General features: G+C 34.7%; 1 protein-coding gene across 1 annotated transcript; it reads left to right on the top strand.

Moving 5' to 3' along the window:
- The first annotated feature begins 269 nt into the window (after nucleotides 1-269).
- On the top strand, nucleotides 270-13088 carry PAX1 (paired box 1). Its single transcript, XM_073673361.1, has 5 exons — nucleotides 270-593; nucleotides 954-1586; nucleotides 2577-2716; nucleotides 3100-3319; nucleotides 12416-13088. The coding sequence occupies exons 1-5, from the start codon at nucleotides 590-592 to the stop codon at nucleotides 12484-12486; spliced, it is 1068 nt and encodes a 355-aa protein (XP_073529462.1). The 5' UTR covers nucleotides 270-589; the 3' UTR covers nucleotides 12487-13088.
- Nucleotides 13089-14386: the final 1298 nt, after the last annotated feature.

Genomic DNA, 14386 nt, shown 5'->3' with positions numbered 1-14386 from the left:
GTTACTAAATTGTTTTAGAAAATACCCTACTCATGTCTGGGCATTTAGAAGAAAATGGGCTTGAAGAAGAGAAGACATGATGGATAGGGCTGCCAGGGATCTCTGTAACCCTTTTAAGATGGCAGCTTATGTTGTTTTAGGATGAGTAGATTGAGACATTCCAGCAGAAGACAGGGCTAGGGTTACTCTAGAAGAACTAGGAGGAAAAAAAATCTCTGCCTATTAAGATGACGGTAACCAATGGGATGTCCTCAGTGGCTCCTGCAGCCTGACCACCAAGATTGACGTGGAGGACACGTCAAAGTGAGATCTGAATCAACTCCACTTGTAGATAATAACTGCAGTCCTTCTGCCCGATGGGATGAAGATCACCTTGAGCTTTTGTTCTCCTGCCTGAGAGAAGTTTCTGTGCAAACACAGCAGAGCACAGTCAGGGGAGGAAGTGGCAGTGAGCGCAGAACACTCCTCCTCATCCAGCTCATTGGAGAAGCCTGAGCTCTCTCTCCCTCCATGTATCTCTGGGTTACATCTGTTTGAGTTTCCTGATTTTTCTGTGTAGAAGTTGTTTCTCTCATTCTGTTCTTGCGGGATGGGTAAGCAGCGTTTATTTCTAAAGTTATTGAGATAATCAAATAATGGATAAAAACGCATCTTTCATCCATTATTGCGCGAAGAAAAGTTGCATTGCCAGAAGCAACTGCTTGCGATTAGTTTGTCGCTAGATGATGTTCTTCATGTCTTAGTCGTATATAAAGCAAACATGTAATATTTCTGCTATATATGCATATATGTATGCAACTATTCTGCACTTATACATTAATGTAGGATGGCATAATAACTGCGGTTGGATAGTTTGAGCCAATTATTCTCTGTGCGCTAAAGAATGTTCATGTATAGTATTGCAAATATCAGCTACATGTTCATTGATATTATGTTATTTCCTTACTGTGCAGAACAAGCTTATGGAGAAGTGAACCAACTGGGTGGTGTATTTGTCAACGGAAGACCCCTGCCCAATGCCATCAGGCTGAGGATAGTGGAGTTGGCACAGCTGGGAATCAGGCCTTGTGATATAAGCAGACAACTACGAGTTTCTCATGGATGTGTTAGTAAAATCCTGGCCAGATACAACGAAACAGGATCGATCCTACCTGGGGCTATTGGAGGGAGCAAGCCCAGAGTCACCACTCCTAATGTGGTGAAGCACATCAGGGAGTACAAACAAGGAGACCCTGGCATCTTTGCTTGGGAGATCAGGGACCGTCTTCTGGCTGACAACGTCTGTGATAAGTACAATGTGCCCTCTGTCAGTTCAATTAGTAGGATTTTAAGGAATAAAATTGGGAACTTGTCTCAACCTAGTCAATATGAGAGCACAAAGCAGCCGACTTCACAACCAACATTACCATATAATCATATCTACCAATATCCTTATCCAAACCCAATCTCCCCTGGCTCTGCTAAGATGGGCAGCCATCATCATGGAGTTCATATGCCACCTGGACATGTCAGCATTGCCAGGTCCTGGCCGTCAGCTCATTCCGTCAACAACATCTTAGGCATCCGCACCTTTATGGAACAAACAGGTGAGTTGGTGGAAAGTACTATAACTGAGTGTCAACAGGTGATCTTTCATGCGTGGGTTTTCCACACTGCAAATAATAACAGTCTCAAAGAAGAGCATTGTGATTGCGCAGAAAATAGGGACCAAAAATCCCTCCATCTCTAAAATTACTATTTCATATTCTACTTGGCACATGTAGCTAAGTACATATTTAATAGATATATATCTTTGCAAACATTTCTGGGTTTTTAGGCTACTAAAGTTTGATTAAATACATGGCTTAAGTTCTAATATATGTATTATAGAATAGCTAAAACCATACGATTTCTTTGTCAAATATTTACCCATTGATGAGAGACAAGATGCCAACATCTAGCTACGAGTGACATCAAGTTGTTTTTGCCCCAACTAAAAGCAAATACTATAATGTTTTAACTATAAGTGCGTGTAATTAAGTAAAGAAAAAACTAAAAGCAAATAACAGAAATACATCATTTTCAGAACTTGAAACGAAATTATTTATATACGTACTTATAGACTAGAATCAATATTATAAATTATGAAATACAATATATCCTTTATGAATGTTTTGTGTTGCACTTCCATTTAATACTAGGAAAGCATACAGCTATTCTCCATATTTAATTATACAGAGAAAAATCAGTGCACACCGGTGCAGATATACAAATATAAATAAATAAATATATAGATGTACATATATATGTATTTGTATGTATATATTATATATATATATATATATATATATATATATATATATATATATATATATATATGTATGTATATATATATATATATATTTATATATATACAAACAGATATACTTATACGGGTGACATAAATAACACAGTGGTTACCCGAGTCCGAAAATGTAAACTAGCGTCTGAATACAACATAGTATTTATTTTTTATATTTGTAGATATTTTTTTAGCATTTAGTATTTTTACTTATTATAATATATGGCTTCATAGATCTATGTGTGTGTTGGTTTAGGAGCTATTGCTGGTGCAGAAGGTGCTGTATATTCCCCCAAAATGGAAGAATGGACAAGCGTTAACAGGACAGGGTTTTCTGCTGCCCAGAACATCAATGGAATAGAAAAATCTGTAGAACCTGATATCAAATACCCACAGGTAACTACACTAGCTCGGTGGTGTTATATACATATATCATTATATATATATGTATATTTTTTTATTTGTCAATTATATATGTACATTATACATGTATATATATTTCTTTATTTATGTATATATAGAGAGAGAGAGAGAGAGAGAGAGAGAGAGAGAGAGAGAGAGAGAGAGATATTAGGTGCTACTTGGAATAGCTTCTTCCATTGTACAGATGTCCAGTAGTTTAGCCTATTCATAGCCAACTGTTGAATATGGCTATCTCCTACATGACTCCCTGTCAGCTTTATTATTCCCAGTAGACAGATAAGATTTCCAACAAGAAGTAAACGTGTTAATTGATTACCCTCCTATGTTTCTGCTCTTTCCTCCTGTCCACGCTGCAGGCTGCCTCGAGTCTCTCCACAGTGGGTGGCTTCGTTCAAGCCTGCGCTTACCCTTCTACCAACCAGTATGGGGTGTATGGAGGCCCAGGAGCAGGGTATGTTACCCCAGGGCACCACTGGCAAGCACAGGGGAGCCCCCTTGCCCATCATGGTCCAGGGATGACTGTACATGGCGGAGACATCGCAGCTCCTATGACTTTCAAGCACCAAGTCAGGGAAGGTATGTGACATGACAGCTCTGCTCCATTTACTTTCATTGCAGACTGGGGCGCACTGGGTGATACAGGAGGGTGATACAGGAGGGTGATGCAGGAGGGTGATGCAGGAGGGTGATGCAGGAGGGTGATGCAGGAGGGTGATACAGGAGGGTGATACAGGAGGGTGATACAGGAGGGTGATACAGGAGGGTGATGCAGGAGGGTGATACAGGAGGGTGATACAGGAGGGTGATACAGGAGGGTGATACAGGAGGGTGATACAGGAGGGTGATACAGGAGGGTGATACAGGAGGGTGATACAGGAGGGTGATACAGGAGGGTGATGCAGGAGGGTGATACAGGAGGGTGATACAGGAGGGTGATACAGGAGGGTGATACAGGAGGGTGACACAGGAGGGTGATACAGGAGGGTGATACAGGAGGGTGACACAGGAGGGTGATACAGGAGGGTGACACAGGAGAGCTCCTGACTGCAGGGTGGCGGCAGAGACTTTTCTGCGGGTATTAACAATAATAGGATTTATGGGTGGAAAGGTTTAATCAACATTATCATTAGTAAAATTATACCTCTGTGCTTCTTAAACATTCCCTATATTTGCATTCAAACAGAAATAAAAGGGATATAATGAGAGAAGAGGCAGGAAAGGGAGTGAGAAAAGGGGTAAGTGGGAGATAGAGAGGAGAGTGGAAAAAGAGGAAAAGAAAGAGAGGACTGAGATATTAAATACGGAAAACGACACATAAAGAGAAATGGAAGGGCTTTTGTGACAGAGGAAAAGGAAAGGAAACAAAGAAAAACAGACAGAAAAGAAAGAAAGAAAGAAAGAAGGAAAGAGAATCATAAAGACGAGATAATGAAATAAAGGGCTGAAGAATAGACACAAACATATAGTAGATTGCGGGTAACTTTTGTGGTTTATTAGCTGTACAGGATAATGGTCTATTGCAAGAAAATTACGTGATCACCATGTCAGTGATGTGCTAACAATGCCCATATATTCATATATTCGTGGTGTCAGTCTCAGGGAAAAAAAAAGAATTATTCGGGCAAAACTATACACACAGCTTAATAATACAAAACCCCATAGTCAGGCGAGGACTATATCAAATATTTATAAAGCAATATAAATGTAAATAAATAGTATAAATATAAATCAATATAAACCTGTGTATTTAAGGTAATAGGGAAGGAAAATAAACAATAAAGAAATACAAATAATTAGTAGAGACACCAGTGAAGCTCTTTGAACACTCGCATATCTGAATATATATATATTTATATATATATAAAAGTATATATATGTATATATAACTAAAACAATACATATGCATATATACTGGCAAACAATTATATATATATATACATATATATATATATATATATATATATATATATATATATATATACTTCCGTGTATGTTTGCATATATGTATATATATATATATATATATATATATAAAAATAAATATATATACGTGTGTATATATATATGTACATATACATACATAAACACACATATAAATGTATATAAAATCATTCCTTAATTCTCATTCTTTTCCATATGATTACATTAATTGCTGTGTTTCATACACTCACGGGAACACGCCTACTTAGACTAAAGTTTGTCCTGCGCCGAAATTTACAGCTCTCAAATGTCTATCCACAGGGTATATAACACTTTAGAGGTCTATATCCCTAGGGAATATATGTAACGTTGATTTAATATTCATGACTATGTCTGCCTGTCTTCTATCTATCTATCTATCTATCTATCTATCTATCTATCTATCTATCTATCTGTCTGTCTGTCTATCTTTATATCTGTGTTTAGGATTGTGACTTCTATAATTGGAGACTGTGCTTGTCATGATGAGGCTTTTATATTGCTCATTAGTGGCTTTTTCTAGACGATGATGCTAATTTACAAGGGGTTGTCCATAGTAAACAATCTGCTCTATAAAACTCAGTAAAAGAGCCAATTGTCCTACAGTATGTGAGATACTTTTATGACTTGGAGACATTTTATAAGAATCAGATGCTGTGATGGAAGCCAGAAGGTCTTGGGTTTGGACACTGTTATCATTCCTGGAACGAATAGAAGTTCTAAACCAACAAGACAAACACTTCCCCAAGTATAGAATAGTGTATTTTATTAGTAAGGACATTGGTGCATATACACACAGGGCATCAGGCAGGACAAGTGCTGGATTCTAGGAACAGGTGCATGTGTGAGGCAGGGAGCTAAACTCGGGGCACATATTGGGGAAACTGCATATAGGGGAATTGACAATCAGTATCATATTTTGGCTGGACATTTTTGTATTTAAAAATGGGCTACAGTTATGTAAAATACAGTACAATCGATTTTACATAGTACCTTACATATTGTAATAAATGTGTTTGTGTTCTGTGTATTGCAATAGGTGTTTTTTAGGCAAAATTAATTTCTCTACACAGCCACGCAATATTCATTGCAAATCATGAGTAGTTATTCAGTCCAAATTCTATTACTGTTGAATTGTTTTCATATGTTGGACTTTAATGGGAAAATTTAGGAGTCATATAATAATTGTTGTAGGACTCATGAAAGAAGTGAATATGTGAAAAAAGATTTACTAACATCTTGTTGAATTCTTCTTACCTAGTATAGGGGCACATTAAGATCAGTGTCTTTAGACTGTAATTTTGTATGTGATGAAAGGATTGCAGAATATATATATAGATAGATAGATATATAAATAGATATCTATATGTATACAATCCTGCATTGTCACCTGTATATATATTTGTCACCTCTATCCAATCCTTTCTCCATTGATTTCTGTATTAAACACTGCAGAAAAAGGAAAAATATATATTTATAGAGACATGCTTTTCCCATTTTTATATCTTTTCTGTTTTTCTACTTTTTTTTATAACACTGAAGTCAAAGCACTAGCTTCAGTGTACCGATGGTATATTGTAAAATATGTTGGTGATATACAAATATATCACCAAAAAAACAATAGGGTCACGCAGAAACATTGTTGTTACATGGCACACATTTTACCTTGCTAGCAAAAAAAATACTTAATTTATCCATAATAATTTGTTATATTGATCTTTTTTTTTTCTTTCTTTTTTTTTTATATAGCGCTAACATATTCCACAGTGCTTTACATACATTATCGTCGCTGTCCCCATCGGGGCTCACAATCTAGATTCCCTATCAGTATGTCTTTGTTATTGATGGCTAACTTTTATCAGTTCCATTTTCAATATAATTATCATTGTAATATAAAAACTATTCTTTTGCATGGGCTTATCTTATGGGCGCCATTGCCATACTAATTTATCAGTACAATAACTAAACAATATATTATTAAGGTTTCTGTAGATGAAAAATAAAAATCTATCCTAAAAAAAGATGATTTTGATAATCTTGATCAATGAGAAGGAATTAATGTGTTACATGCATAATAGTTGTTAATGGCCACTATATAGCATGTGATTAGAAAAAAAAATACTTTAAATTGCATTTAATAAAATCATGACAGATTTGGTTTATGACTGTGCAGTTAGTTATCATATATGTAAATATTATTTTTAATGATAATCATGGAAAACGTTTTATTTGCCCCAGCTTTAACAGTTGTTGAGCAAGTTGTCACTGTATGTTCCTGTATATGTGTGTGGTCATGTGAATGTTTGCGTGTTTCTGTGTGCGTGCTCGTGTTTATGTGGGTATGTCTGTATATATGCCTGTGTATATAGAATAGTATAATACAGGGGACGGACACCGGGCCCCTGAGCAAGAACTGTTTATGGGCCCTCTGCAGTCCAATAGTTCATCATAAATCACTCCTTTATGTGTCAATGACAGATGCTTTGAAGATGACAACGGGCCCCCTTACATATTTGGCCCCTGTGTGGCTGCCCAGATTGCACCAATGGTATGTCCACCCCTGGTACAATGGTAAAATAAATCAAGAAGTAATATAAAATGTTAATAGATATTGTAAGTCATTAAAGCAATAGTTGTAGAACAATAATAAAACTTCTGCTAGTTGGTAATTGAACCACGTACACAATAGATTTCTTTGGAAAACTGAATCCTGAAGGTATAGCTACACATAAATCCACTCCATTACCATGGCACTATTTTCTTTTGATTAATGTATAATCTCATCTGAAAAGCCATAGTGTTCATTTTCATGGGACTCAAACTGAGTGGAACAACCCACAAAAATTCAGTTTATTTATTATGATCTGTCTTTTGCCTTAGGGCTTGTGCACACGAGTGTATAAATTGGACTATCCAATTTTTATCAGATAGCTCCCCGACCTATGTTATTCAATGAGGCAGTGCAGATGGCCGATGTTTATCACTGACAGAATCTGCGATTTTACTTTGAAATTGGCTGAGACCATTCAAGTCTAAGGGTGCGAGAAAAAAATCAGATGCCACACGGAGCCACAGTATGGTATCTGATTTTTATGGATACATTGCAATTCTGTAACATAGGAAGCTATAAATGGTCCTATAAATAATTAATAGCTGCTGTAAAAAACGGATTGCACACGGATGACAATTGAGAAAAAAATCATCCTACTTTTCTGGATGAGAAAGGGACCGATTTTTTTTTATACTGGTTGTGTGACCCTACAGTTATTGTGATATAAGATTGAAAAGCTCTGTTGACACTTTAATAATAAAAAAGAAGACGTGACATACTGACTATAAGCATATGGGTAGTATGACAAATCCGTCATGTTGTTCATAATTCCTGAAAATATGTAACGCTTGACAGCAATGCCAACTTAGTATTAGATTAGTTGCAGAGCTAAAAAAAAAACAACCCTGGAAAAAAAACACCAGTGTGAATGCAGCCTTAGCCTGTTTGAATCTATCGCTATGCGTTATCATAATTCATTAAAATGCAAATTTATCAAAACTGTCTACGAAAAAAACTGACCACGTTGTCCATTGCAAGCAATCAGAGCTCATCTTACAATTTTTACCATAATATGCCATAATATCAGAAATTTAAACTGATATTATAAAATGCCCAATGATCTTAATGTTCAGCATTGAACTTCTTTACTGTAAGGCTAAATTTCCATCAAAAGTTTTTGCTGTTTTTGTATATGGTCCTGCATCTTACAGGTCCTGAAAAGTGGATGGGATTTATAGAAATCTCGTGCTCACTGTGCTTTTTGTTTTTCACAGTGTAAACTGACCTGTGGTGCATTTTTGAAATAAGCAACCTGTCAATTTCTTTCTTGGTAAATATGCGTTTTATTTGAAGATTTTGCCCATGGATTTGAATGGGATAAGGAAATTTCACAGGTAAAAAAATTCATATGCGTTTTTAATGCATTTCTGCAGTGTAAACGCAACAAAAACACATATAATCTGCTCATGACTTTATCAATGAAGTCTTATCAAGTAAAAGTAACAGTAAGTATCCAAAACAAAGCAGCTTTATGTAAAACATGACATACTAAAATGAGACAAAAAACACTGCTGAAAAAAACACCATAAAAACCACAAAATAATGCAGTCAAAAATGCAATGAAAAATTTCAAGTAACCGTATGCCTAAAAGGTGGCAAAAATCTGCAACATCAAAAATGCATCAAATACTCTCGTGTGAACTTAGCCTTACTGTCACTAAGCTCACAAGGAAAAGGCTTATTTTATTACATATAAATAATTTCATATAATTGGCAATGTCTGGCTTTATCAGTTATATTGTTTGCCACAACTCTCTTTTAGGCTACCACTATCAGACCAATGCTTGCTTTGCTGTGTTTTTGCATTTGGTCTACTGTTCTTATACTCTGCCATTATAAAGCTGCGTTTGCCTTTTCTGTGGCATCAGGATCAGTTTTCTTGTATCAAAACTGACCATAACTGATGTCAGAACTGTAGCAGGCTTTAGGGAAAAAAAAGCAGAATGGCTAGATAAGATAAATGGAAAAATTCTTCGTTACTGCAGATCCTTACACCTTGGCCTCCTTCAGACATCATTTATATTTTGGCATACGAGAAAAAAATTACCATTCTTCAACAATGTTCTGGATCTGAGTTTTATCCACTTTTGATCTGTGTATCAATTCTTACACTCACCATGGTTTTCAGTTTTTATCATATGCAAAAAATTTTTTTTTCCATGTTTCTACTACCCATTAAAAATGAAAAGATGGACAACATTCGGATGACACATAGATAGCATCCATGTACTGATCATTTTTTCATGAGCCTGTTGATTTTAATCCGTGACTCAAATAAAATATGGACATATCTTTTTTTTTTTTGGCTGTCGATTGGTTTACATAGAAAAATGGATATGTGAACAGCCCAATAGACTATAAAGGGTGTGTGTTTTTTTATTTGTGTATTTGTTTTATTTAGTTTTGATTGTTTCTAAAAAACAAATTTATTTAGATTTGAGTCCTCAGTGGTTGATACCTTTTAATGGCTAACTAAAAAGATGGTAACAAATTGCAAGCTTTCGAGACTACTCAGGTCTCTTCATCAGGCTAGTATACCACAAAATCTGAAGAGTCACATATTTATACACAATAAGACACAAAAATAATGCAATAGGTAAGACAGGTAAAGAAAAGCAGAGTTATTATGGAAGAGATAAACAGTTCTGGCTATAAATATTTTAGCAGTTAATAGATAAGGAGTGTGAAGGTTTCTATTGACCTGAGTAGTCTCGAAAGCTTGCAATTTGTTACCATCTTTTTAGTTAGCCATTAAAAGGTATCAACCACTGAGAACTCTCAAATCTTAATATTTTTCTATCTGCTGGCTAACAAGGTACAATAATATATATTTTTCCTATATAAAAACATTTTAAAATGTGAATGTATCTGGATATCTTTCACAATAAATAATGATCCAATTGAAATAAAGGGAGTGTGGTCTATCTGAGAAAAACTTGAATACAACATATACATGAAAAATGCAAGTCTGAATTAAACATTAGGCTAGAGCTACATGGCCAATACTGTTGTGTAACAGGAGCACCTATTAGGAGAAAGTGATACAGTGTTAGGGGCGGACATATCATTGGTGCAACTAGTGCATCCGTACAGGGGCTCAAGAGTTAAGGGGGCCCATTTCCACCTCCAAAAGAGGTGGAATTGTGCATTATGATGAGCTATTGGACTGCAAAGGGCCCATATATTATTCTTACACATTCTTCTGTCTGTGTCCGCCAATGGTTACACTAAGGTTATAGGTGGTCTTTTGACAGTTGCTTTCTTATTTATTTCAATAGGAGACTATTTTGTCAGTTGTGGTGCAGAACCTTTCCCCACTTCCTGCTAGGAGCTTCATTTTTACAGTGCGAAAATATAATCAGGATTAATGAACTTGTATGACAAATTTTGCATGAAAGACTCACCAAAGTGGCCTGCTCTTTAGGGCATTTCTGGGAACGGCCCAGCAAAGTCAAATTACTCTTATCCTGTATGTTTTTGCAGCACTACAGGGTAAACTGTTCTGTCTTTCACTACTGTGTGGTATCATTCATTTTCATAAATGCCATGCACGTGACATAACATGGCCTAATAATCTCGAATATGCCTTGCTAATACTTTTGCTATGAATCATTATGAATAATTTAATGCTATTGGTGTGGCTAAATCTCATGCTGTTACCAAGTTAATTTGGCCTAAAAGTACAGGGTGGACAGTTAATATTTTTGCAGGCTAATAATTTATGAATGCATATGGCACCATCATCTTCTACGGTGCTGTACAATGTTGTTTCAGGGAAGAAAACTAAGAATACATATAGTTTAAATGAATTAAGAAGTAATGAAAAACAGCTTGGGAGACCATCTGTCATGTCTACGGCAAAATAATAAAAAAAATAAAATAAAAGTTGACACTTGGGATAACAATATTGTTTTATTTTACATTATATTCACTGAAAACTATTTTCTCAATATTTTTGAGAACTGTGAGAATTTGTTTCTTGTGTATACTAGGTAATGGGGTGACATATTTAGGATTGCACCATTGTAAATGGGTATTAATTTGAAAAAAAATAATACGGACTTGTATTCTTTGCACTTCCATTATTGTAAGATTACTGTGCATTGTCTAATTAACTCAACTTGACGACCACTAATTAGATAATCTGTGTTTACACTAGCATTAACTTTGTCTTTATGGATCCTATGATGGATATGAATTTTTTTTTATAGGATGTAAAATAATGCCAAAATAGTGTTAGTTGGAATAAGTCTGTATTAAATTTGTCACTCAATTTTTTACTGGATAAAAACTGTATGCTCTGTATATGGGTTCTGATCCTAAAAACCTGACTGGAGTGAAAAAGTGACAAACATTGTCCAATGTTATTATGTAGACAAATGAGGCGTTGACATTTAAAAAAATTAAATTAACAATTTTATAGACTCTATTTATTTGTATTAACATGATTAAGGCCATGTTCACACTTCAGTATTTTACATCAGTATTTGAAAGCCAAAATCAGGAGTGGGTAAAAAATGCAGAAGTGGTGACGTGTTTCTATTATACTTTTCCTCTGATTGTTCCTCTCCTGATTTTGGCTTATAAATCCTGATGTAAAATGCTGACCAAATACTGAGCGTGTGAATGTCGCTTAAAGGCCCATTGTGTAGGTGTTCTCTTCCCATCAATCAATAGCACTTAAGATATTCTTTCCCGGTTTAGATCTGTTAGTGGAACATACAAATTATAATGTCCTTAATTTGTAGAGTAACTTAAACTTTTATTGAGAAATAATGGAAAATATCTTGTAGCTTGAGAATGTCAAGTGAAACTTTTATTTGAAAAAAACTGAAATTAAAAAAAGATAAATCCTCATTTTCCCATTTGTGCTTCTTCATATTTTTCAAATCTGGTTTCTATTTAATGATGCACATTTCTTACTTTATGCAGTTGGAAATGAATGTCTACATTTTACGGGTTAAATTAAAGAAGCAAACAAACAAAACAGACTATTATGTATCCTGTCCCAATGATGTTCTGCGTAGGTCTATTACAGGCGTCTAATATGGTTTTCCAATGTGTTAAATTAAATTTATTATATCTTTTCTTTCCTCTTTCAGTCATGAACAGAAAACCAAGCAGTCCCATCATTAAACATCAGCACCAGGATGCCTTAAGCAGCGTACATTGAATTTCAATCCCTGCTTCATCAATTTAACAAAATGAGGCCACGGAAGACTTTGACTTAATATTGGCTATAGAGACATTGATTTAGTCACATACCCTCGGCCTCAAGCCAAACTTGGTTCCTGACGTGAAGGTTGACTCCGGGACATGTCCATGCAGTCACTGACTAAAACTTTTTCAGAAAAGGACTAAGAAAAGCAAGACAAGGTGAGGATCGATTTGGACATTGGATGAGCTGTTTACTTTGGAAAAATGATGCTATTGCTGAAAGCTCTTTCCTTCTCCCTTTTATTTGCCGTCCACTCTCGTTTTCCTTACGGCCCATTGTATTCCCCTCTCGTTAACACCGTTTTTGTCTACTAGAGTTTACAATCTGAATGGATAACAGGATGTTGTATTTTTTTTTTTTGGACGATTCTGATATTTAATTCATATTCGAGGGATATTTGCAAATTTTTCCAAACGGTTGGAAGAAACTGTATGATGTGAAGCAATCTTTGTGAGTGTATTGTATATCCTAGATTGTAAATGTACAAATTAAATAACAGCATTTTATTTTATATTTTTATAACTCTAATTATCAGAAATAAATGGACTAAAACAACAGTTTCTGTATAAAATTGTAATTTTTTTCATAACTAATGCAGTTTTACTAAAGCTTTTCTTAGATCCAATATGTCTAAATGAATCTTTGGGTTTAGACAAGTGAAAGAGACAAACAATACTGCTGATACTGTACGCGCTGGTGAAAAAATAGCTAAACATTAGCTGCTTTGGACGTCAGATCTATGTGTACATTTTATTGTCAGATTAGAGTTAAAAAAAAAATCTTAATATAACTCATATAATGTTTTGTCTGGTGCAGAAAAAAAATGTATAAAAAAGATATAAAACATCCTATGCATTCCACATCACTCAAAAAAAAATCTTCTTATCTAAGACAAAAGGATTTAAAATCTATTTAATTTGCTCAGAAAATCCCTCTGAATTTACATTCTTGGTAACCTTGGTAATATGATGTGTTTTTTTTTTAATTATTGCTTTAGTAAAAATGAAAAAAAAAAGGAAAATTAAAATATGTAAATTTTAATAAACCTGTAAATATATTGTCTACCTTCCTTTGTCTTTTTAATTATTTTATTTAAAAATGAAAACGTTTCAGATATAAAATATAAAAATATTAGAGCATGATTTTTTTAAAATTTTAAATGAGCCAAGTGGCATGGATTTCTGTTTATCTATCTATCTATCTATCTATCTATCTATCTATCTATCTATCTATCTATCTATCTATCTATCTATCTATCTATCTAATTATCTGTCTGTCTGATATATATTATAAATACACACACATATATATATATGTATGTATATATATATATATATATATATAGATATATATATATGGGACATATTTCATTCTATATTATACTTTAGCTGACAATTAACTCCCAACCCCAGTGAGCATCATATTAAATAATAAGACTTCACAATTTAGGCCTCGGTCTCGTTTATTTTTTTCTCATGCATGAAAAAAACGTTTTTTTCAGTGTTCTCAAACTATTTTTGGTGTGTCTCATATAAATTTTTTCTTTCTTAAAGCTACCCCTATCATCTACTCAAAGATAAATGGACATAATTCGGATGATACATAGATGTAAATAGAGGGCTCTCTGTTTTCTTTTTTTTTACACTCGTTAATTCCAAGGAGCAACACTGAGCTTCAAATTGTATCAAAGTGGGACATGTGAATGTAGCAATTGAAATAATGTTAAAAAATAACTGATTAGAAAGGATACAACCAAAACTGACATGTGAATGAACCCTTAGGCCATGTTCCCACATGCGGAAATGCTGATTTTTTCCCCACTGTGATTTTTCCGCAGGTGTCTTCACCAAAATAT

The sequence above is a fragment of the Phyllobates terribilis genome, unplaced genomic scaffold (assembly GCF_046119375.1).
Source record: "Phyllobates terribilis strain yellow unplaced genomic scaffold, ASM4611937v1 Scaffold_3__8_contigs__length_932513732, whole genome shotgun sequence".
Lineage (NCBI taxonomy): Eukaryota > Metazoa > Chordata > Amphibia > Anura > Dendrobatidae > Phyllobates > Phyllobates terribilis.
This window is presented reverse-complemented; position numbering and strand designations above follow the sequence as displayed.

Coding starts and splice junctions, on each gene's coding strand:
- PAX1 (XM_073673361.1), top strand. Junction 1,587..2,576: donor CACCTTTATGGAACAAACAG/GTGAGTTGGTGG, acceptor GTGTTGGTTTAG/GAGCTATTGCTGGTGCAGAA. Junction 2,717..3,099: donor CTGATATCAAATACCCACAG/GTAACTACACTA, acceptor TCCACGCTGCAG/GCTGCCTCGAGTCTCTCCAC.